The sequence below is a fragment of the Aulostomus chinensis genome, chromosome 10, assembly GCF_037954235.1.
Source record: "Aulostomus chinensis isolate RoL2024-O1b breed Wild chromosome 10, RoL_Achi_v1.0, whole genome shotgun sequence".
NCBI classification, from domain to species: domain Eukaryota; kingdom Metazoa; phylum Chordata; class Actinopteri; order Syngnathiformes; family Aulostomidae; genus Aulostomus; species Aulostomus chinensis.
The window spans coordinates 3,059,293-3,081,916 of record NC_141329.1 but is presented as its reverse complement, the minus strand read 5'-3'; the positions used below and the strand labels follow the sequence as shown (position 1 = coordinate 3,081,916).

Here is a 22,624-nt window from a genome sequence, read left to right as displayed (position 1 = left end):
ACACACACACACACACACATTGGTGAACACTCCATCATCTCATACCCAAACACAGGAGGTAGCGTCCGATACATTAAAAGTAATAACACCTCGCAGAGAGCAGCTAAACTTGAAGCTGCAAAACAAAAGACAAGTTCACACAAAGACCGACATTACTTTTTAATGTGAAAATGAAAGTAGTTCACATCCACAAACTTCAAACACTCCCAACTTTTCTTTTCTTTTCTTTTTTTTGGACAACAACCTCGGTGCAAACCAGTTGTTGAGAGTTGAACCCCCAGCAGCTGCGGCTCGTTAGCCTGAGGCCTGTTCCAGAGTCATTTTTCTACGATCTTTACTCTTTAGGCTGCTATTTTGGTCGTGACAAGGCTGAGAAACACGTGACGTATGTTGTTTTTCAGAATGGTCCAGGTGAGTCTTGAAGCCCCTGAAGCAATAACCTCCTGCTGTGGACCCCCCCCCCCCCCCCCCCCAACTTCCACAGCTGGCTAATACTCCTGTATGAAATATTTAAACACCTGCAACAAAAAAGAAGTATAAGAAACATAAATAGGACTATTATATGAGGACATGGCAGTATTTATTGACAGTTGTTGCTCTTTTTCCAAACTTTTAAGCATCTCTGTTTCATCAAAATCCTCGCACAGTGGCTAGGCTAATGCTGCTAACACTGATGCTGGTGCTACTGGAAGTCTCTGCTGCTCCTGTGGGAGCGGAACGCCGTAGTTTCAAGCGTTCCTCCATGTTTGAGGAAGTCAGGCAACACACTGGGTGCGACTGACCCAGGAGGAACTGGACCCACCCATAGCCCCGCCTGGCCTCTGATTGGCTTGTGCTTGGTGTCCAAAGATGATGGAGGATTTTGTTCTGGATAGTTACCTTTGTATATAGCGGTCTAGAGCTTATGTCCCAAAATTTCTGGCTTATTTTTAGGGCCTGAGCCTGAAGGTTTTTCCTACGTTTTTACATGATTTTTTTCCCACAAGTGTGTATCAAGCGATGTCAGAACTATGAGGATGCGATCATACGTGATTAAGAAGAACTGGATTGGTCATACGTGGAGGTTCACATCTGGAAGTCTTCATGAATTCCTGAGTCACTCCGCCCAGATGCACATTAGAATAAAAAAACAAAACTACTTAAAAGTACGGTGTTATTAATAATGAATGCGGTTGTTTTATTCATGGAACGTACTTGTTGTCTGTTGAACACAGCTTTAGAAACACTGCTATAAAAAGAAACATTATTTTTTTATCCCTAACAAAGTTGGACATAATATCAGCCTCGTGTTAGGGACACGCAGCTGGATTATTCTGCTCTGCTGCACATGAAACAACTAAAATCATTTGAAAGATTAAACTGATGTTTGTCTTGATTTGCTGGGAATTTTGAGTGTGTGATTTGCACTCTTGCATGTCCTCCACTTCCCTGCAATGAAGACTTGGACACAAACTGCATCTGTAGGACTGTTAGGGGTTAAGTAGAAGCCAATAGCTGTCTGACACCAGCGGTGCCAAACAGTGAGAGAATGTCTTTTTCCTCTGATAATCAGGAGTAGATGTGGGCAAAGTAGGAGAGACAGGGTAAATAAGGATTAAGGCAACACAGACATGGATTGTGCCCAAGTCAGTATCGAGGAAAAGCTTCTAAACATTTTGCACTTAAAGATTTAAGTCCCCCATCTGGGCATTTAGCCAGAATTACACAGCAGCAGCAGCAGGCGGCCCCCCACCCCCACACCGGTCAGACTTGAGTGGAACCTGCATCTCAGGTCCACGGTTGCCAGTTACTGCGCCTCTTAACCGAAAACAGAACAAACGGGTCATCAGGGTCTTGCCGAGAAGAAGAAGAAGAAGACGACTACAGGGAGACTGGTGTTTTGGATTTCTGTGCATTTGGAAATATTCTTTGACTGGATCATCATATTTATGTCAGATACATAATATACAGTTGGTACGCAGCCGTGGCACCACTCCTGTGTTTACTGTTCAACACTTTTCTTCCGTCAGTCGGTTGATTCACATTAGATCGACGCTCACGCACTTTTACTTCGCCTCAGAATCCCAGGCTCTCGTCACATGCAGCTGCTGGAAAATAATCACATTCACGCAGGTTTTTTCGGTCACGTGTGACCTGGGTGGCACACGCGCACACACACACACACAGGTGCACTCACCGGGTTGCTAACAACCCCTGTCAACCTGCACAGGAAACTCCACTATTTTTGCTAAAACTGTGTTGATTCGCATCCTAACAGACACCTGGAAATGTGTATGTGGTGTGAAGAGAATTCTGGCGCCACCTGGTGGCCAAACGCTCACTCCACCACTTTCTGCACGTTCCTTGCGATTGTTGAACGTCTCTCTGCTGCTCTCTTCTTCTCTCCTGTGCCATGAGGATTCATCATCGTTGACGTCTCCTTGACCACTCCCACTTCCTCCCTCTTCATCTGACATCCTCCAACATTTCACTTATTTGTACTGTGGTACTGAGGCGAACTGCTGGGGCCAAACTTTGGCTCCCGTCCCCACAAGGGACCGCTGCAAGAAAAATCAGGCTCAACTGGTAGCTTCTCAATTGGCTAGTGGCTTCATTTGCTGTCAAAACACATCCTCCATGTCTGTGCTTTATGCAGCACATTCCCTCAGATAAAAGAGTCTCTGTGCATGATTGAAAAGCTCCATAATGTACAAGAATCCCCAAGAAATCAGGGCCGAGCCTGTTCAAAGATTAAATGTTCCCTATCCCACGTGTGTTATATCTCTCCTTATCATCAACGGCGTCCATGAGTTCCTCCAAATGATCCTCCATGCTGAGTCGCCGGATGGGTGTCATGAATTTTCAATCAAAACACTCCTTAATTATTTCTTCCATTAAAAAAAAAAATGTATGTATGTGTGTGTATATATAGTATATGTGTGTGTGTGTGTGTGTGTGTATATATATATATATATATATATTAGTATGTATAGGGATATATATATGTGTGTGTGTATGTGTATATATATATTAGTATGTATAGGGATATATGTGTGTGTGTATGTATATATATATACATATATATATATATATTAGTATGTATAGGGATATATATTAGTATGTATAGGGATATATATTAGTATGTATAGGGATATATGTGTGTGTGTGTGTGTGTGTGTGTGTGTGTGTGTATATATATATATATATATTAGTATGTATAGGGATGAAAACAGCGAATGAGAGGTGCTGGCCCGGCTGGCTGGGACGGTGCTGCCCGGTTGACTGGTCGCTGGTGTGAATGGAGAGATGAGAGTGTGAGATCCCACAGGAGCTGATCTCAGTCTGGCTGCTTGACCTTTGACTCCGTCAGTAACCCACGTGGTTGCTGGATCACCGGGCCGAGCAGGGTAATAACAATAAAGTGTTTAATAATACGGTGTGTAAATCTCACGCAAGCCTCTTCAGCTTATGATTACAACCCTCCTGACATTTACCACGCCGCTTTGACCCGTGACCCCCCCCCCCCCACCACGCTTAATCATCAATATGCCATTTGCCAACTCAGTTTTTTCCATTTTTGTTGGAAAAAGAGGAAAACTGAGTGTGTCTGTTCTACTCTGACATGCAACTGCAGGATTATCCATTCAGCAGCTTATCGAGGTCACTCAAAGATCTTCAAAATCAAAAGATTTTTTTTTTTTAAGTAGGTTTTTGAAGAGTAAAAGATGAATGAAAACCAAAGTTTGAAGCTGTAATCGTCTTTGGGCTACATAGCAAACATCATTACCCTCCAAAGATGGAGGCGCTGGTGATGTATCCTCACTTTTCGTCTCTCTTCTGAAGAAGCAGCCTCATAAAAGACTCCACATGCCAAGTATTCTTATTGCCCTGCATTTGTTGACTCTTTCAGCACTAAATAACACAGTCGCTGAATTATAACAATTATGATTGTAATAACCAATAAACACAATCAAACCTAAAGCTGAAGCTCATCATGTCTGGGACGTTGCTTGTTCCATGTCATAGAAGCGGAGACTGTTGCGCCTCTGTGTTTGAGTTGTGGACACGATGAAGAACATAAATGCTGATTGATTTTAAATATGAGTGCGAGCGCGTGTGTGTGTGTGTGTGCGTGTGTGTGTGTGAGAGAGCGCCTGCAGCATCTATAAGGACAGTTTGACCTTTCTAATTGTGATGGGGAATAGATGGATGGATAGATGGATGAGCAGATGAATAATAGACGGAGAGCGGATCGAAGAGGTCTGACCGACCCATTGAGATGAACCATCCCCTCCCTCCCCACCAGTAAACCAATTTTCACACATACCTGCACACATGCATGCAGAAAAAAATGTACGGCCCTCGTTCAGAGAAGAGGAATCCCCTGCCAGCGACGGGCTGCATTTATCATTTCACCGACGAGTTCCAACGGCTTTTCGTCTGCGCTCATTCACAAAATTCACCCCTGCAGACGGAGACGTGGCACTCCGTCCACAATCATGTGAATCGAGCAATTTATGCCTGCAAATCCTCCGTGAGCTGTTGTACCAGCTAGACTATCCAGTTGAGAGCGCACGCGTGTGTTCTTACACACCGTTGCATGGGCTGCAGTGTAACTCCCGCGTGACTGAAAACACAAGGAGGCATCTTCTGCGTGAACTCTGAATGAACTTGTCTCTCTCTGAACTCCTTCCTCAACATTTCCCCTTTGAAAACTCAAAAATGAGCAAATGAGACGACTGCGGAGCCGAGAACCGTCAGGAAAAACACAGTGACTCTAGAGGACATTCCCTGCAACGCATACAAACACTCCTTTCTGCTCGTTTCAAGTCAGAATTACAGTTGTGCCGTACCGTTAAATAGATGACATCATATCTTGTCGCCTTGGTTCGTCAGTTGCCCCGTTTCCATGGAGTCTCAAGGGGAAATGGTTTCAAAAGCAGATTTGATTGGCCGCTGGGGCTGCTTCCCTCTGTGCTGCTAATTAGCAGTCTCATGGCTTCCCTCAGGTTTGTAGTGAAGTTGGTGGGACAACAGGCTTACACACACACACACACACACACGGGCATGCATACAGAGACACACAGCTCTCCAGCATGTCGCTGGTTCGTGCTCTAGTCAGCAGGACGACTGCACTTTTGTGCTTTTATCATGCAAGTTCAAGTTTAACCCAACCATCTCGCGTCTTCTCTCTCTCTCCCTCTCTCTTTGTAGTTGATGTGTGGTGTTTTTCTCCCTTTGCGTGTCATCACTTCCATCCCCCGTCTGCCTCGCTTTGGGACGTAATCAGGGAAACAACAACAACACAAAAACAGGGAGAAAACAACGGAGAGCCACGCAGCAAATGAATGCAAACCTTCCTGAAAAAAGAAAAGCCCTTAAAAAAAAATAAAATGTTACTTTTATCGCTCACAGTGCGTCCGGCTGCAGGGCCTCCTCTTCACCTTCCTCCTCTTCATCCACCTGAGGGCTGAAGGGGTGATCACCACCAACCCGGGGTTTCCTCTCTCCCACCTTCTCCTGTTACGGGTTAAAATGAGACCAAGCTTTCCAGGGACACTGGTGACGAATAAGCGCCGAGAAACATCCCTAAAATGCAGCCAAGTGTGAATGTTTTACCAGGGCACACATTCATAATCAATACACACACTTGATCTGATGCCTGGATCGTGGGGAGCGGAATAAATATGGAGGATAAAAGCATCTCCGATTCCACATCAATAATACACCTTTAACTATGAGAAACTTCCAGAGTCACGGTCACCATCCAAAACACAAAATACAGCCTAACGAGCGTCAGTGCGGAGCGGAAAGGGATTTGACTTCAGAATCAGACTTCTTCCAGGCGTCCGAGCTCAAACTACCAAACAGGATCTCGGCAGCTCCTTTTCCTCCGATGCGTTGCCTTGCGTCACACCATTCTTCAAACCAGCCTTTACAAGATCATAAAAACAAAGTCAGAGGGCCAACATGATCAATGCCGAGTACGCTGGAATTCATATTCCGAATCAATAAGCGTTTATACATCTCAGGCCGACAGCCTTTGACACGCTGAAACTCTGCATGCTGCTGATGCTGCATTCAAGGTCCTGACTTCAGCGAGCCAGAGAGAGCGGGTCAAGCGAGGCGAGGTGAGAGGAAGGTGGAATTTAAAATGGAATTACTAAAGACATTTGAGGAATGGAAGGGGATGGAGGTACAAATGGATGAAAGGGTCAGACAATGCAGAATACGGTGGAGGACAGACATGAAGAGATAGACTACAGCTGCTTAGACTGATAATAAAGACATGGAAGAATGTGAGACGGCAGGAACGATAGCGGCACGGAGAGGGATGTTTATCCTCCCCGTGATCATGTAGCCGTCTGTCTCTCATTTAGCCCAAGGTTCTGATTAAGTCGTTTGTGTTTAAAGAGGAGGAAGCCTCTAATTCCCCTCCTTTCATCTAATTTAATTATGTGCTGACTTTCTCCCTTTCTTCCTTAGAAGGATAAAAGCAGCTTAAGCTTTTATGTGGAGCTTTAATGACAGCGGCGAGGAAACTTTACTCACTGATTGCTTGGCTGTAAGTGTGTTTCGCCCGAACACGGCGCAGCACCACACAGGCCTCACCGGCTCACACCTTCTCATAAAAGGTGACTCACGCGTCTTTTTATGTTGAATTTAGTTTGCTGCATTGGTGCCCGTGGGTGCATTCTGGCTGCTGTGTCTGAGGTTATCGTCCTGCTGGCTGAGTGGCGAAGGCGGTGTCCTCACAGCGAGCGCAGGCCAGAGTTCAGACCAGGCAGCTTCTCTGACTGCAATCAGCATGTCCTCCCTCGTGTCTGCCTTTATTCCCAGCAGTCAAAGACAGTGTCAATGCAGAAATGTTTAAAATAAAAACAGTAAAAAAAAACAACTCTATAATGCATGAAAAATCCCAAAGAGTACATGAAGTATTGTAACTTTAAAATGTCCCTGTCTCTGCAGTGTAGCAGCAAGAAAGACCAAAGTAGCATTAACTAGAAATACTTTCGTAAATGCACAAGTATAGAGAAGTGTTGTGTGTTCGTTGGTTGGAGCGAGACGGCCGTGACCTCTGAACACAGCGTGGGTGGGTAGGATTGTTGATGGAAACAGAAGGAAGTCTGCATCAGACCACAGGTTCAGGTGGCGTCGATGCCACGATTCCTACTCTTTAAGTGATTCTTCGCTCTAAAAGTACATTTTGTCTCTCATATACTCTCTTTTTTTTACCTCCACACAGAAAAGTACCTGACTTGTATATTTATCTTGAAGCTAACGGTGGCTAAAATAACAGCAAAACTGCCCCCCAAAAAACGTCCATGTGCAAAACCTCTAAGACGTCATTCGGTTCCATTTCGGCACTGATGGGAACACGCTCACATGGCGAGTACGTTACCGTAGGCAGGGTTTGCATTAGGATGTTGATGGGTGATGTAGTAAAACCGTGGTCATGGATGCAGAATCATCCGGTAGTGATCAAATTCCTGGTGGCACAGGTTTGGATCAGCATAGCAACACTGCAAAAAACAAAAAAAAACGTGTGCAGTTTAAAAGATATCGTCCTGCGATAATCGGGAGGAGCAAAGAAACGGGACAACCAATATTCACGCGTGAGCTAGTGAACACACACACACACACACACACACACACACCAGGCACTTCGTTAGACTTGGCCAGCGCTAGACATTGCTAATGACTCCTCCTTAATTAGGATGAGAGGGTGAAGGTGGAGTGTGAGGGGAGGAGCCACTCATCACCTCGCCACTCATCCGCAAGAGAGGCTGACTGACTAGCTGGGCAACGTCATCATAATGGCATTGTTCAAGTGATTGTTTTTTTACATATATATACATATATATATATATATATATATATATATATATATATAAATAAAATACACTATATTGCCAAAAGTATTTGCTCACCCATCCAAATGATCAGAATCAGGTGTTCCAATCACTTCCATGGCCACAGGTGTATAAACGAAGCACCAAGGCCTGCAGACTGTCTTTACAAACATTTGTGAAAGAGTGGGTCACTCTCAGGAGCTCAGGGAATTCCAGTGTGGAACTGTGACAGGATGCCACCTGTGCAACAAATCCACTCGTGAAATTTCCTCGCTCCTAAATATTCCACAGTCAACTGTCGGCTGTATTATAAGGGAATGGAAGTGTTTGGGAACGACAGGAACTCAGCGGTAGGCCACGTAAACTGACGGAGCGCGGTCAGCGGATGCTGAAGCGCATAGTGCGAAGAGGTCGCCAACTTTCTGCAGAGTCCATCACTGCAGACCTCCAACCTTCATGTGGCCTTCAGATTAGCTCAACAACAGTGCTCAGAGAGCTTCATGGAATGGGTTTCCATGGTCGAGCAGCTGCTTCCAAGCCATACATCACCAGGTGCAATGCAAAGCGTCGGGTGCAGTGGTGTAAAGCACGCCGCCACTGGACTCTACAGCAGTGGAGGCGTGTTCTCTGGAGTAATAATCACGCTTCTCCATCTGGCAATCTGATGGAAGAGTCTGGGTTTGGCGGTTGCCAGGACAACGGTACTTGTCTGACTGCATTGTGCCAAGTGCAAAGTTTGGTGGAGGGGGGATTATGGTGTGGGGTTGTTTTTCAGGAGCTGGGCTTGGCCCCTTGGTTCCAGTGAAAGGAACTCTGAATGCTTCAGCATACCAAGACATTTTGGACTATTCCATGCTCCCAGCTTTGTGGGGACAGTTTGGAGCCGGCCCCTTCCTCTTCCAACATGACTACCAGTGCACAAAGCGAGGTCCATAAAGACGTGGATGGCAGAGTCTGGTGTGGATGACCTTGACTGGCCTGCACAGAGTCCTGACCTCAACCCGATAGAACACCTTTGGGATGAATTAGAGCGGAGACTCAGAGCCAGGCCTTCTCGGCCAACATCGGTGTGTGACCTCACAAATGCGCTCCTGGAAGAACGGTCAAAAATCCCCACAAACACTCCTAAACCTTGTGGACAGCCTTCCCAGAAGAGTTGAAGCTGTTCTAGCTGCAAAGGGTGGACCCACGTCATATTGATTAGGAATGGGATGTCACTAAAGCTCATATGTGCGTCAACGCAGGTGAGCGAACACTTTTGGCAATATAGTGTGTGTATATAGCAACATTCTCTATAGAGACGAAGCGCTGAAGCTGCATTTCTGACTTCCCTGAGAAAAAGTCTGTCAAACTATGAAAAAAACACAAGAAATTTATAATCTTTTCAAGTTTCTTATTTCCTGACTTTCCTGTTGCCTCCTGCAGCAGCTTTGAAGGGTTAAATCCCATAATTTCATGCATATAAATGTTGCACTCCGTTCCTGGAACATCACTTTTCATAGCTCCGAATAAAAGGAAACATGCAGTGGAAGTCACTCCTGCTGAGTTGAATTAGTGATTTTACATCCCGACTGTGGAGGACAAACAGAATCAGGACATTAATATTTTCTTTCCCCCCCAAAGCCTGTGTCATAACTGATTTCCTACAACTGCTCCCACATTCGCATCGACTTCCTTCATCTGTCACAGTGGGGGTGGGGGGTGGGGTAACTGCCGACTGTGATTAACCCAAACATCAGTGCTCTCAATGTCAGTGTAAATGAGTTCCACTCTGCCACCGCGGCGGCGGCGGCGGCAGGACTCGTCTGCTGAAGAGCAACACACTCATCCTGGAATGCATCAGACATGCTGGTGGCAGGATAAACATAATTCTGATGAGTTTTGCTGCTAATAATCACGGCCATGACATCATCTCCATGTTGAGTTACTCAAGTTCAGATTACTGCATTGGTTGACTAGAAAAAGAAAAAAAAAACCGTTTACGCTCTGTAAAACTGAATTAACAACTCCATTTTTCTACCTTCCCGTTTCAGGATTTAAGTCCCTCTGCTATTAACTTAACAAACCCTGACAAATTTAGACGGATAAAACTGTTAGAACATATACAAAAAATGTCATTTCATGGTAAATATCATTTAATAATGTTGCAGTACTACTTCGGCATGCGCTTTTACCTCCGCCTTATTCATTATTATTGTCTCTGCGTTCTTAATCCGTCTGGTCTTTATTTTAATTTCATTTTCCAAAGCACTTTGTTCATTGTTTGGGAGAAGTGCTGTAAAAATAACAATAAATGAATGACTACTGGTCCTCGCTGGTGCCAGTAATGTCTCACGCTGCAAGTTTCATCAGACAAAGTGAAGGCTTTTCTTTGGCGCTGCGTGGAGAATAAAAACATGGTTCAGTTTTTACTCATTCGTGTACGTTGTAATCTACATTCTAAGTTAATTCACTGACATGTTTTATAAAAAAAAAGAAAAAAGGATCTTCCGTCATGAAGTCAGCAGTGGAGTTCAAGTGGAATCAGCAGCCTCTCACGTCCGAAACCTGAAGGAGGAGACGGGAGGTCTGACGTTGACATCTGGGTCGCTGCTGTGATTCAAGTTACTATAATCAATCCACTTAAGAATTGACTCAATTTAAAAATGCATTTTTGCTGGTTGGGAAGGAAACAAAGCTCCACTAAATCAGTACGGTTTGTTTGAGGATCATTTCAGCTCAATCGTTGGTCTCAATTTAAAAAAGAAGCTGTCGGCTTATCTAGTTTTTTTTCAGAGTTTGTACATTCATACATCAACATCCATACGCTAAGCACTCTGAGGAAAGAATAGAAATTGCACGCACGCACACACACACACGTGCGCGCGCACACACACACACACACAGCATAGGCCAGCCGGACCAGCAGTCTAATGGGGCCTGAACAAAAGCAGCCTAACGAGGAGCTCTAACAGGTGTTTCTCATTAAAGCCAGCAGTTCCGACTCTAAAGCTGAGAACGAGTGTGAAGAGTGAAGGGAAGCAAACGATGAGCTGATGTATTCCCGTGTTATTCATTAGTGTCTTACAGGCTGCTGATATTAATGATTCACTGTCCATAAGATTCCCCCATCCTCACACACACACACACACACACACACACACACACACACACACACACACACACGGTAAAACTGGAGCAGCCGCCCTTCTCTCTGGCCTTTTAGCTGAAAAACAGAGCTGTCTTTTCATCCCGGCTGCCTCGGCTTTTTGTCTCGCTGCCGTCTCTCTTTCAGGCGGCCTTGATGTTATTCCCACCATCTGTATGCTGCAGTGTGTGTGTCTTATCCTCTGTAGCAATAGGTCAGAGATGGAACAGACTGTAATGGATCAAACCGCGACCAGTGAGAAGCACGCACGTACGCACACACGCACATTAATTCCCTTCCTGTTGCTTCTAAACTGTCAGTGTTACTCCTCACCTGCCTAAATTAACCAGCTGCACCAATCCAGCACCGAGGGAACTGTGCTGATTAACCCTGAACACCCAGCCCCGCCCCTTCCTCCTCACCTCCCTCACCCTCTCCGGCCCACTTCCTGCTGCACCCACCAGCGGGAGCACTTTGTTGCACATGGATGCCTTCGCTCCATTAACCATTAAACTTGATTGCGCCAAAGCCCAAGTGCAAAAAGCAGGAGGGGGAGGCTCTCATTAAACACTTTGAGCCCCCGACAGAATCAATTACAGTGATGCATCGATTTGTCAGTGGGTTCCAGTTGCTGAGCCAGGGCACCGGGACCTGGGGGGGAGGGGGGCAAATGGAGGGATTAAAGGAGAAAGAGGAGGAGTTGGAGGGGTGTGAAGGAAGAAAACACGGAGGAAGAAGCGGAGAGATGGCAACACTGTAACTAACGAACTAATAACTGAACGAGTCATTCTAGAACCTCGAACCCTCCAGTTCTACTCATGACTGCGGGCCCACGCCGCCGCTGCAGCCCTGGTGACCTCGGGAGTCTGAATGTCCAGGTTCCTACTTGGAAAGGCTGGTTTGGATGAAGTCAGGATCCCCATTCAACACAAGTCCGTGTTCCACCTGTGGCGGCGATGCTTGTAGAATTATTGACTGGTCTTTTCGTTTCCTCTGCTGCGCGTCTGCTCACCTGGCGTTCGCATGAGCTGCGTGCTCGGCGAGCTGCCCTACCAATGAAGGAGAGACTGGATAAGAACTTACGTGAGAAGGGCTGCAAAAAGAACGACAAATTGCCGTCGTCACTCATCTGTAATTGTTCATCCAAGTACGTAGGGTGCAGAATTGTTGGACTACGAGTATTTCAACAGGAATGGAAAAAAATGGTGCCTTTTTAAAAAAAAACAAACTGAAGCACGAAAGGCTGAAAAATACATTTCCTTGTCAAACGCGATCGCGCTCTCTCTCCAGGGACTCACTCCACTCACCTTCATTTTCTATCCTCCACCTCTTCAACCTTTTTTTCATCTTCCTCCATCTTAGCATTCTGTGCTTGAACATTCTGTCCAGGGTGCACCTTACCTCCATCTCCCTTATGAGCTTATTTAGGTCGAGTCTATCTATCTCTCCATCCATCAATCTATCTCTCTATCTATTCAGAGGCAGGAGACGAACAGGCTCCATCCCTCTTCCTCCTGTAATGAGCCATTAGCCCTCTGATAGACAACATGGGACATGATTGGATAGCAAATATTCCTCCATCCTGACAACCACAGATGGAATTCATCCATCCATCCATTCATTCGTCCGTTCTTTCGTTCATCAGCAGCAGCCATGCAGAGAGCACAACAGCAGGGACATGCAAGTCAAACGTGAGGGGCCTGACGACGCTCGCTTCACTCCTGGTGGGTTCTCAGGGTTTTACGGGTGATCATGTTGTGGCGGCGGAGGAGAGAAAGGAACAGTCGTACCAGTAGAACTGAGATATGCAATAATAGGACGGTAAGGTTCTGTTTAGAACGTGATGAAGAACAACGAGCACTCAGGTTCTACTCCTTCCAGACTGGTCCAAACCAAACTACACTGTAAATGTAGTGCCATTCAGATTTACTGGGAGGGTTTTTAGTCATTGGACAGACTTGTTCGCAGTTTTGCGAGCACAAGCAATGAAAAGATTATCAGGCGCTCACAAACTTCTGCTCGCTTTTCACAGAGAAACGGATATTTTCTAGTGCGACAGACGTGTTTCATTTAAAACTGCAAGATCTCCCTGTGAGAATCAACAGTAGTTTCCTTTTAACGTTTTTCAGAGGGCGAAGACGACCACAGTTCCACGTGAGGCATATTCTCTCCTCCAATGTACATATTTTCACAGTTGTTTTTTTTTTGATGAATACAAATTGTCACACATGGATGAGGCCGCCCTGCCCCATTCTTGGGTTGAGACGTTCAAGGGTGTTTCCGGTGGGAGACCTGAACTACTTCACATCAGAATTCAACGTTCCTTCACTCTTTGTCGTTAGAGTCAAAACAGGAACAGCCTGCTTCTTCAAGACTTGCCCACCACACGTTCTGCATGTTTACAGTCGACTCGCCCGCGCGCCTCCTTCCCGCCTGAACCTCAGGGTCACTTAATATAATAACGGTAAATGTCAACCCCTCCAGTTTCACTGTCTTCCTGACAGCACCAACAACATCACAGTCAACCCCACATCTAAGAAAGGTCAGCTCTGTTCTCTCCCTCTCTCTCTACTCTGTGTGTGTGTGTGTGTGTGTGTGAGAGAGAGAGAGCGAGCCTGGGGGACAATATCAGGGCTCCATCTTTTCACCTCACCCTCCTAATGATGTCCAGTCTTGTACCTTTTGATTTTTTTCTGTTTTCCCCTCATGTTTTTGCAACAAACTCAACATTTTATGATAACGATTCATCTGCCTGCTGGTCCTCTCGGTTCCGGGTGTAAAACGACACCAAGGATTTGATGAAATGTCAGTGGAGGAATTGCTTGGGAAATCTACTTCCAGAAGTGGAGCCGTCTTCAGGTGGGCGGGTCGCTGTTGACCTCTGGGGTGTGACCCTCTCCAAGGGCGGCTTCACCTCCTCCACCCATGGTTCTCTAGGTCAGCTGCCCCTGACCCACTTCCTTCGATGAAAGTACACAATGTCAGGTACACACTTCACAAATTCACCGTAATCTTTCACTCAATCACAGTTTCTCCTTCCACATTTCTGCTTCTGAAAGTTGCTGCAGGAGTTAATACAGGCCTGATCTCCTTGTTTGATCCCACGTGCACGTGGAGCAGAGATAAAGAGGTGGATGGTGAACCCAGCTGAGGACAGCAGCAGCCATGACAGATTAGCATGGCTTCAGGGAGTAATGCAAAACAGCAGCACGCACACGCGCACGCACACACACACGCGCGCACACACACACACACACAGTGTTCTTAGAAATTCACCACAGAAATGACAAACTGGTTCCAGTGTCTTGTGTTTATCCTTCCCCAATTCTGCATACGCAGTGATGGCAGCAGCAGCCAGTGGCACAGTTCTTTATTCTCTCCTCTGCAAACGTAATTTATCACCTGCAGGAGCAACTGTGTGTGTGTGTGTGTGTGTGTGTGTGTGTGTGTGTGTGTGCGTGGACAGTCTGACCACCTGATCCAGTGCCACTCTCACCTTATTAATGAACAAACTGATGACAACAGAGAACAGTGTGTGTTGTCCTGTAGGCATTGGCATCGCAGCCAACTTTCTCAATGTGTGTCCTAACACACACACACACACACACACACACACACACACACACACACACACTCACAACCTCCTGCTGCCATTTAACTTGTCTCCTGCTTCATTGTTGCTGTCACACATTCAGCTAATCCATTAGGCATAAGCTCACAGCCACTTCTCGTATATTAAAGTAACATAAGAACAGAAATCATGGATGTTTACAAAGCAAATCAAGCACAGAAACTTTCACAGAATAACATTTATGTTCAATCACATGAATTCAGTGTTTGAGAGGTTAAAGGTCATCTTCAAACTAGAGTTTTCAGTGCGTGTGTCTTCGATGCTACACGCATGTCTTTGGGTGCGTGCTGATGGCAGCGCTCCTCTGAGTGTCAGGGCAGCAGGAGGACGCTCTGCCGGTCCGCGTGTGCCGCCTGGTCTTCTTCCGTCGGTTCCTCGCTCACTCTGACCCTGAGACATCAAATCAAAGAACATGCAGATATCACAGACATTTGATGAAATCTCAGGTTTCGTTATTCAACTCATTTTTGCCTGGTGTGACTTTTTTTCTTCCTGCAGCAACAGAACTGCTTTTATGCATTTTGAATCACTCACACAGAGGAGGTTAAATTAACTGCACCCGGGACGCTTTTTATTGAGACGTTAAGGAGAAGTCGCTCCCTCTTAGCAGCTGACGATGACAAGGGCAAATTAACTCGGGGCTCATTAAAGACATCAGGCATATCAATGCCAATCACGCCTCCCACCTGCTCTGCCACTGGTGTCACTCACAGGGAGAGTTGCTGTGCTGTGTGGCCTTCAACAGATGTGTGAGCATGGACTCCATTACATATGACCTTTGCTTTAGGAGGGTTTGGCGCTGCCTGCCTCCCTCGTGTCTCCACCTCCTCTATCTGTTGTGGGCGTGGAGCTCCCCTGACACTCTTTCACTCCCACCATCTCTATGCAGTAACCACAACTCTTCGCCCCCTCTGTCTCACCCGTCAGCCCGTCTCTCCAGGCCACTCAGCTCTGTTAGCACTGGAGATGATTCCTGTGTTTTCCTCGCGCCTCTGACTTCGTTCACCTGTGTTCATGATTCCTCGTGGCCCGTTGTGTCTCCTTGTCTGAGCGCATCACTTCAGCTTGCTCAGCACTCATCTACCTTCCTGCCTTCAGCCTCGGCTCACCTGTCAGTCCGCTCACCCATCAGCTTGCCTCCAGTCTCCACTGCCACAACTCTTTGATCTCCCAATAAACCTCTTTCCCCTTTACCACCTACCAACTGGTTTTTGTGTCCAGAATTGAAATACAACTTCTTCTTGATGAGGTCCTTCTGTTTATAATAGCAGATAGTTTCTGTATCTTAACATAAATGTTTTCCTTTGCTTTCCTTGTTGGTGGTCCATCTTTGACAAAACCTACAAATAAACGGACTTTGCAATGATGTCTGAAAAACGTACAAATCACACAGTGATTATTCATGGCATTTTGTGAAACCCTTCACGTCTTCTGGGTTTGTTTTCCGTACATTGTTTTTATCGTCATCCCAACGTGGAGCTCTGCGAGTGCTTTCATCCATGAGTAGAACAACAAGCCATCGTCAGTGTCTCTGTACTCCACACGCAGTCTATGAAAGCATCGTTGTTGCATGTGGTTGCCACGTCTCAAAAGTGAGCAAAGATGAAACATGATCAAGCCACACTGATCGGCAGCGATCACACACGGGCACATCTGGTCGTCTCTGGCTTTCCACTAACACAGAAGAACGCAGATATTACACTCGCGACGTCCAATAAAATCAGTTCATCCTCCGCTCAGAGTCAACATTTATACCAAATCTGAAAAGTTGAAATGAAAATAAAAGTAGTCATTAGTGAGATATCTGCTCGTGAGAATGAGACGTACGGGCAGAAACAAATCACCTCAGGCGTCAGCGCTCGTCGTCACGAAGGCATAAAAACCGGGGTCAAACTAGTTCAAGCTGACAAACCCGATCCACAAACTGGGATGTGTACAACTACGTCAGCCGTCTCTTTTGGTGCGTCTGTGTGTGTGTTTGAGAGATGTAAGGAGCTGTTTAAGATGCCCTCTGTGTAGTGTGTGTTAATCCGGTATTACACGTCTCAATGTGATATTCACAGTGCTCTGCTCAGCACATGGCCTCTAGCGCAGATTATGCCCGCAACACACACACACTCACACAAAAATCAACAACTCACAGATACACACCCACACACACAGAAATACAAGGAACGTACCCATTGACTCACACTCTCTCTCTCTCTTACACACACACACACACACACACACACACACACACACACATTAAGTAGCACATTAAGGCCCAATACCCAACATGCTGTCAAAGCTAAAGTCGTTCTGCTGGCTAACGATCCATTACACACTCCACATATCCGACAGAGACGGGATTGACGGAACATTCAAAAAACAAGGGATTACCCCCTGTGGTGACCAGTGCGATGGTGGTGGAATATTCAGGGGACAGAAAGTAATAGAGTACAGGCCAATCTTGTAAAAATATAAACACTGAAAGTCAAATGGCTGCATTCAAATTTATGCAATGCACAAAAACAAATCAAATAATTTTAGTAAACTGTAGTGAGACTGAGAAGTACATTTGTGTCCTCTAGATATTTTTTGGAGCAAAAACATGACCGTGTTTGGATGAGAGGGCGGAGTCAGGGAGACTGTCAATCAGGAGAGAGACACTTTGCCATGGCAGCCACACCCTGAACGTTAGTCTTAGATTTGATAGGAGTTTATTTCGAACAATAAAAATGGGATCTTCATGGAACAAATGAGGATCATGCTGTTTGAAACCTAAATGTTTAGTGAGGTAATAAATCAACCAAAGATGTCTGTATAACCAGGATTTGCCCCCCGCTGGCCACTAGAAAGAATGACAGTTTAATGCACTTCTGCCCCCGCTTCACTTTTTACATCTGAAGGTTACGTCTGCTTCTGTTAATCAGCCAACACATGAAGTACCTATAAAGTTTGATACATCAACTTTTCCAGACAGAGTAACTTTAGCACCTGGACTTGAGGTTACACTTAAACAGCGCTGGGTGATGTGGCAAAGTGTGAAATCTTGATGTTTTTGCATTCACGTCTTCATGTGCACAGAGAGTTGAGCACCATGTGCAAGGCTGTCATTGTTGTTGTTTTTCTACTTGACAAAAATTAACATCTAATGTGTGTTGAAAAAGCACAAAGCACATGAAAAATCAAAACTAAGAAAAGAGCCAAGCTCTGACATTGGTGAAAGAAGAATACACCCGAAGCTTCCACAACTCGTGTGTGTGTGTGTGTGTGTGTGTGTGCGTGCATGCGTCTGTGTGCGTGCATCTGTGTGTATTACCTGTGATCATTTCCACAATGATCTGGACTTCTGCTGTCTCCCATAGCAACCACTAGGATTTGTGGCCCAGTTTCTGATGTAGATTATAAGAAAGTTGAAAAGAACAAGATGTCTTTATTGTCATTTTACATAATAAGATGTCCTCTTAACACAACTCTGTGTGTGTGTGTGTGTGTGTGTGTGTGTGTGTGTGTGTGTGTGTGTGTGTTTTTTTTTTACCTTTTGCCATGAGTCTGAGTTCCTCTTCAAGATCATGGAGTGTGTGTGCAGTTGTTTCAGTGTCTAGGTCTGGGTCCTGGCAGTCTGTCTGGTCCACACCACAGATCTCCATGATCTCCAGGGTTGCCCGGGACAATGGACGAAGCTCTCCACCTAATTCTTGGTCCAACGTGGAATGGGTGGGGTAATGGGATTGGGATTGGGAGGAGGCAGAACGAGGTGTTGTGTTCATACTTGAGGGGCAAGACAGAGTTGGTGTGGACTCATGGGAAAGGTTGGACCCTAAACCTGAGAAAGAGAAAGAGACACACAGAGGGAGACGGAAGGATCAATGTATGAGTGTAATATTACAATATTTTCCCAATATGCCCTGTAAACAACATATTTACATTTGTGAAATTTCTTCTAAAGCACTTCATAAATGTATAATTTGACTCTTTGCTAAAAACCAGGATGATGAATGTAGTCTTCTCTGGAACATACAGCATGTCAGTGTTAAACCTTCCCGTTTATATTCACTAGTGTTTCTGTCACTGTTGTCCACACAAACAGTTAGAAAGAGCAACACACTATTATTCAACACACTATTATTCAAACCAGACCATAGTGGGCTTCTTGGTTAAAGCTGCTCTTCAACACTTCATTTCAACAAAATAAATTTGATGGCGCTACACCGTCAAAGTGCTGAGACTATTTTAGAAATTGTGCAAAGGACATCCATGAATAAAATGCTGCAGTATAACCAGCAGAAGACCACTGATGTGTGAAGTGATTCAACTGTGTGAGTGAAGTGTTTTTGTAGTAATTGTTTTTGGTGCTGCTCTGGTCTCCCAGCTGGGAGTACACTACAGTGTGATGAAATAATACTTTACTACACTTGGAAAGCAGTGTCATTTTTATCAACTGTCAACAATTCTATGAGTTAAGACACAGATGTCCATGATGAAGCTGATTTTTTTTTGTCACTAATAATGAACAAATAGATGAAGAAATATCTGAATCCCTCTGTTTGGTTTCTTCAATAACACATTCAGATCTGGGTGGCCTACATCCCCCGACACACACAGTAAGTGAGTTCTTTAACTTTAGTATCTTTCAGAAGGAGAAAAACTAGCGCAGAGCATGAGAGGAGTGAAACACTAAAGTGAGTCTCATCTTGGCGGCTTAGAAAAATTATGTGACAATTTGTACTCTGCGTTCCTGATATAGCCATTTATGATATCCCAGCAGCTGCATCACCACAACGATAACAGAACAGATATGATTGTTAAGAGAATACACAGTAAAAGGTAACACATACAGAAAGTGTGTGAGGGGGGAATAGATAAGAAGTGATGTAGAGGAAGACAAGAGAGAGTGGGAAGGAGGAGGGGGTTTATTCAGTATGCCGGGATTCAGAAGAAGAAAGAGAGCGACAGAAAGGATCACAACAGCTGAGTAGTGTCTCATCCCTCTCCACGGCCAGCCACATCAAATTGAATCAGATTGAACATCCAACCCCACCTGCTCACTGTAAATTACATAGAGGACCCCGCTGAGAAGCTATGATGGTGTGTGTGTGTGTGTGTGTGTGTGTGTGTGAGAGACAGAGACACCGATTCCAGCTGCGTGCTGTCTAACCAGTTTCAGCTTAGTATTAAGTCTTTCATTCTTTCAATCATCCATTGTCTCCTCACCCCCCTCAGCCCTGCCTCTGTCTTTCAACTGGCACCAAACCTCCACTTAGTGCTTCACAACCACTTCCACTGTCAAACTAAGCAGCATGAGAGCAATGATACATGCAGTACAGTGCCGCTAACAGACTCCATTTACTTCCATCTCACAGCGGACAGGACCAGGAGCGAGGATACTGATATGCCTCTGAAACCGACAGCTCTTATACATACATTGAGCTCATATCACAGGATTGTCCCTAATTTTAAGAGTTTACTGCTCTGATCCTCAAGAAATTGGACGAATGTGTGTTTTTTATAGACATTTGCTTAAAGCAAAATAATGACAAATACTATCCAGAAACCCTCAAAGCATTCAGCAGCTAACAAACACAGTCAGACGCAGCAAAGTCATTGTATTACAGTAGCTCTTACACATCAGTTGGAGTTTGCTGACTTTGTTTTCCATGAGGCATTGTGTTGCTACTTGGGTAAAGTGTTTGTGTGTGAGCAAATATATATACGTGTGAGTGTGTGTGTGTGTTTATACCAATTAGCATAAACAGATTACTGAAAGGTTTCTAAGCGACAACACTGATGAGATGAAACACTCTTGGACTGAGTTCCAGTCCTGCATGTGTGCAGTGTGTGTGGGTATCAGCATAGATGTGTGAACCTGTTTGTGTTTGAGAGTGATACAGGATAATCTCTGCATACTCGCTGCCAAGACAGTGTGCTCATAGGAAGTGTATTGTTGGTGAAATTGAGTTGTGTAGAAGTGAATTAATAAGAGGCAGAGCTCTGATACAAACAGGACAAGGGTGATTTATACACTAACTGGATGTTCCAGATTGGTTTGCCAAAGTCTCTCCTCTCCTGGTAGGTGTGGACGAGTGAATCCTAATTCCAGTTTGCAGTGTGTGGTTGTCCGTGACCCTGAACACGAGCTTGTCATCAGTGCCCGACCTGTGACTTTGTGACCCTAAAAGACAGAGGACACAGGTTGGGAGAGTTGTAGAAAAAAATAACAAAAAACACAGAAGTTTAATGCTTCCCCTGGTTTAAAAGCACCATTTAATATCCCACCGTTCCCCTTTACAAGCTTTGATACACATTTACAATATCTGGAAACAAGATAAATGAAACCCAAACACAGATGATGAGATGTCACGCTCCATCAGTTGAACTTGTGGCTAGTAAATGGAAATATCAATATATTTGCTTTGCTATCTAACTCCAGCAGTGTGATTTTATACAGATCCAACACATGGAGTAAAGTTTAGGGAGAATTGGTGCGTATGGTTATACTAAATCATTTTAATACTTTGACATAGATCCACAAACTCAATCCCAACAGATCTTTTATGGAGGAACAGGGGAACATGAGTCTTTTTTTACATTGGATGATTTTACGCTTTAAAAAACATATAGTAGTTTTAAATACAATGACAATATGTGGTGTATCCCTGAAAATAAAAGAGTTATGTACTTATGACGGAATCCAAACTTTGACCGATAAAAAAGTAGTCCTATGGCAGTAGTTGACCAAAAGTGGAGCAAGGCTGTCTATGGTAAACAGCCATCGGTGTCCAATACTTTATAAAATAACACAAAGCAAACTATTGTGATTAGGGATATGGCTCCAGTGATATAACAGGCATTATATTATTACATTATTATGTTGGTAATTTTTTGATATATCTTCTTTACTCATCATTAACGATGAGGAAGCGTCACTGAATATATGACTGATTATTGGCCGTTCAAAATGTTTCGTAAATACAGACCAAAGCTCATTGGTGAATACGGTAAATACAATTACGGCACACAAATATCGACATGACTACAAAAATCATTCCACCATTGTTCATCCCTATTTGTGACACACTCAAACACATTTTTGGTCATTTTGAACTTTGTTTGTGAAGGCCATAAATATGACAAAGGTAAAAACTCACACTTCTAGGTAAAACCAAACATTTGTGTCTACTTAGCTGTCCATGTGGCCGTGAGGTTTTCAGTTATCATTTAACTTATTGATGCATCCATCCATGTTCTACCTCTTATCCTGTTAAGGGTCACGGGGGGTGGGGCCTATCCCAGCAGCCTTCAACCTGGACAGGTCGCCAGTCCATGGCAGGGCCAACACATAGAGACAGACAACCATTGGCTCTCCCAGCCACGCCTACGGTCAATTTAGAGTCTGGATTAACCTGGTCCCCTCTTGATGTCTTTGGACTGTGGAGGAAGCTGGAGTACCAGAGAGAACCCAGCAGGAACAGGGAGAACATGGAGACTCACACAGAAAGACCCCGTGCTCCAGCCGGGGCTCCACCCACAACCTTCTTGCTGGGGGGCCACAGTGCTGACCAGTGCCCCACCGCACCTCCCTTATTGACGCTAATCCATTCATAATATATTTGCTAATCTATATATAATGATTTGAAATGAAATAATCAATTTGTCCATCCTAAAAAAGCACAAGCGTGACCTGATCGATACACATGCAGTCCCATCGCTGCTGTCAGACAATCAGGTAATGCTATTGACGAAATGGAGAATCTACCAACTAGCTGGCTCTGGTGTTAATGGAAGAAGGAAAAGAGTTGAGAACTCAGCCAGTCAGCCTCTAAACTTTGAAAAAAAATCCCTGAGTGGTGAAGAGGGATGAGGCTTTTCATAAAAAGGAATGCAAAATACACACAAAGATATTATTAAAATTGTAGTGTGCTAGTGTGTCAGTCTGTCCTCTGTTCATTATGTCTGATGCCTTTCAAGATTGGCTGTCTATCTTTTTAAGGAGCGTTGTCAGTCTGTCTGTCTCGTCCTCTCTCTTTCTGTTTAACTGGATGCACACCT

The 22,624-nt window shown here is 44.8% G+C and overlaps 1 protein-coding gene across 8 annotated transcripts in view; it reads right to left on the bottom strand.

Moving 5' to 3' along the window:
• Nucleotides 1-14,753: 14,753 nt before the first annotated feature.
• The window catches only part of zbbx (zinc finger, B-box domain containing), a 52,130-nt gene continuing 44,259 nt past the window's right edge, over nt 14,754-22,624 (bottom strand). For 5 of the 8 annotated variants that reach the window (XM_086215585.1, XM_086215587.1, XM_086215589.1 and 2 more), the window contains 4 exons: nt 20,604-20,747; nt 18,114-18,401; nt 17,895-17,967; nt 14,754-14,980 (listed from right to left, as the gene is read on the bottom strand). In XM_086215585.1, coding sequence (XP_086071711.1) covers nt 14,902-14,980; nt 17,895-17,967; nt 18,114-18,401; nt 20,604-20,747 — 584 coding nt within the window. In that variant the 3' untranslated portion in view covers nt 14,754-14,901. Of the gene's footprint in view, nt 14,981-15,026; nt 16,351-17,894; nt 17,968-18,113; nt 18,402-20,603; nt 20,748-22,624 lie in introns of those variants that run through there. The other 3 variants (XR_015118110.1, XR_015118109.1, XM_086215588.1) reach the window with 3 other exon arrangements.